We start from the raw sequence: 2,482 nt of genomic DNA, 5'->3' as shown, positions 1-2,482 counted from the left end.
CCTGCCCCTGCTAGATGAGGGTGGGGTGGGGGCCTCAGACCATAGCCCAGAGCAGGACTGGGTACACAGCAGGTTCTCAATAAATGAGAGAATGGAACAGGGATTCCAAAACAGGGGTGGGCATGGGATCAGGTCCCCCAGGGACAGCATTTTCCAAACTCTGGGAATTCACAAAGCAACCACGCGGTTTTAGCCAAAATCGGTCTACCATCTGTTGTGTTTCTTATGTAAGAGTTTTCCCCCAAGTTGACTCACTTTTGAATTAAGTAATTTTATTTTAAGAAGAGACTTTACATCAATACCCTAACGGCATACCAGTTTCACCTGCCAAAGATTGGAAGTCACTTTAAGAACAGATAACGACAAAAAGGAATAGTATTCAACTTTGTTCAGTCCTTACGAAGAGAGATAATAAAAACTTGAAAATGAGGCTGGGTTCGGTGGCTCACGCCTGTCATCCCAGCACTTTGGGAGTCCAAGGTGGGTGGATCATTTGAGGTCAGGAGTTCGAGACCAGCCTGGGCAACATGGTGAAACCTTGTCTCTACTAAAAACACAAAAATTAGCTGGGCGCGGTAGCATGCGCTTGTAGTACCAGCTACTCAGGAGGCTGAGGTAGCAGAATTGCTTGAACTCGGGATGTGGAGGTTGCAATGAGTCAAGACTGCACCACTGCATTCCAGCCTGGGCAACAGAGTGAGACTCTGTCTCAAAAAACAAACAAACAAATGAAAAGGAATAGTATTAAACTCCATTCAGTCCTTGTGAAGGGAGATAAAAAAAACTGTTGAGGATGAATCAGCTCCCAACAGAGTCTTTTGACTGGATATAACAAGAGATGGAGAAAGGTGCTGATGTACCATGTCCCTCCCCTGAGCTATGGTCATGCCCCAAAGCCACTTGGCTGCCTCTAGCTCTGGGAACCCAGCCTAAGACTGACCTTGACCAAGTTGTCATCCAGGATGGCCACTTCTTCCTTGGGGGCCACTGATGCTGTCTGCCGTGCGAGGTCCCACCACAACAATCCCGGGGCCAGGGTGCTGCGTTTGGTGGGGCCTGAGAGGCGGGAAGAAATGGAGAAATCCAGGTATTTAATGAAGGGGTCATGGGGGTTGGAGACCAGGCCCTGAGAAAGAGAAAGAAGATCCCTGGACTATGAAGTCTAACAGGCTCCAGTCCCACTGAGGGACCCTGGCAAGTCTCTGAGCCTCAGTTTCCTCATCTACTCAGTGAGGTTGTAATAAAACATCAGTGAGGCCAGGCATGGTGGCTCATGCTTATAATCGCACTTTGGGAGTCTAAGGCGATAGGATTGCTTGGAGTTGCCCAGTAGTTGGAGACCAGCCTAGGCAACATAGTGAGACCACATCTCTACAAAATATTACAAAATTAGCCAGGCATGGTGGCGCGTGCCTCTAGTCTCAGCTACTTGGGAGGCTGAGGCAGGAGGATCACTTGAGTCCAAGAGGTCAAGGCTGCAGTGAGCCGTCATTGTGCCACTGCACTCCAGCTTGGTGACGAGTAAGACCCTGTTTCTAAAACAAAACAAAACAAAACAAAACAAAAACATCAATGGAGGCTGGGTATGGTGGCTCACGCCTGTAATCCCAGCACTTTGGAAGGCCGAGGCAGGGGATCACTTGATGTCAGGAGTTCGAGACTAGCCTGGCCAACATGGCGAAATCCCATTTCTACTAAAAATACAAAAATTAGCCAGGCATGGGGGTGGGTGCCTGTAATCCTAGCTACTCAGGAGACTGAGGTAGGAGAATTGCTTGAACCTGGGAGTCAGAGGTTGCAGTGAGCCAGCATCGCACCATTGCACTCCAGCCTGGGCGACCAGAGTGAAACTCTATCTCAAAAAACAAAACAAAACAAAACAAAGACATTAATGGATGGCTGGGAAGGTTCAGCACACGGTTCCATTCACTGCTGCATCCCCAGTGCCTAAAATAGCACCCAGCACAGAGGAGGACTCGATAAAGGCCTGATGAATGTGAAGTCTGACACTCAAGAAGTGTGAGCAGGTACTGTTATCACTACTGATTTTCCCCTCTTTGTCTCCTTCTACTTTTCCATGGAATTTAGAATTCCCTAACAAGTGCAGAGTCACCGACAGCTTTAAAAGATATTTCAGCACCAGGGATAGCGCCACCCGCCCCATCCCATATCCTCCACTGAGGACTTAATCTTACGGGGGAGAGGAGTTGCAGGCGATGCCTCAGTTTCTGTCTCTGCAAAATAGGGCAAGCTCTGAGAGGTGCAGGGTTGTCAAGAAAGCGACATAGCTTTAAAGGGTGTAATGTGAGCCGGGCACGTTGGCGCACACCTGTAGTGTCAGCTACTTGGGAGGATGAGGTAGGAGGATTGTTTCAGCTCAGGAGTTCAAGGTTGCAGTGAGCCATGATCGTGCCACTGCACTCCAGCCTGGGTTACAGAGTGAAACCCGTCTCTTTTCTTTCTTTTCTTTTCTTTCTTTCTT

The 2,482-nt window shown here is 48.7% G+C and overlaps 1 protein-coding gene across 1 annotated transcript in view; it reads right to left on the bottom strand.

Annotated features, from left to right (window-relative positions):
- SLC5A5 (solute carrier family 5 (sodium/iodide cotransporter), member 5) overlaps positions 1–2,482 on the bottom strand; it is a 21,726-nt gene that overhangs the window by 2,181 nt on the left and 17,063 nt on the right. The window contains exon 14 of the mRNA XM_011925772.1: positions 941–1,056. Coding sequence (XP_011781162.1) covers positions 941–1,056 — 116 coding nt within the window. The remainder of the gene's footprint in view (positions 1–940; positions 1,057–2,482) is intronic.

Source organism: Colobus angolensis, unplaced genomic scaffold, assembly GCF_000951035.1.
Source record: "Colobus angolensis palliatus isolate OR3802 unplaced genomic scaffold, Cang.pa_1.0 Scaffold66, whole genome shotgun sequence".
NCBI classification, from domain to species: domain Eukaryota; kingdom Metazoa; phylum Chordata; class Mammalia; order Primates; family Cercopithecidae; genus Colobus; species Colobus angolensis.
The sequence above is the reverse complement of the archived record's forward strand: the minus strand, read 5'-3'. Positions and strand labels throughout refer to the sequence as shown.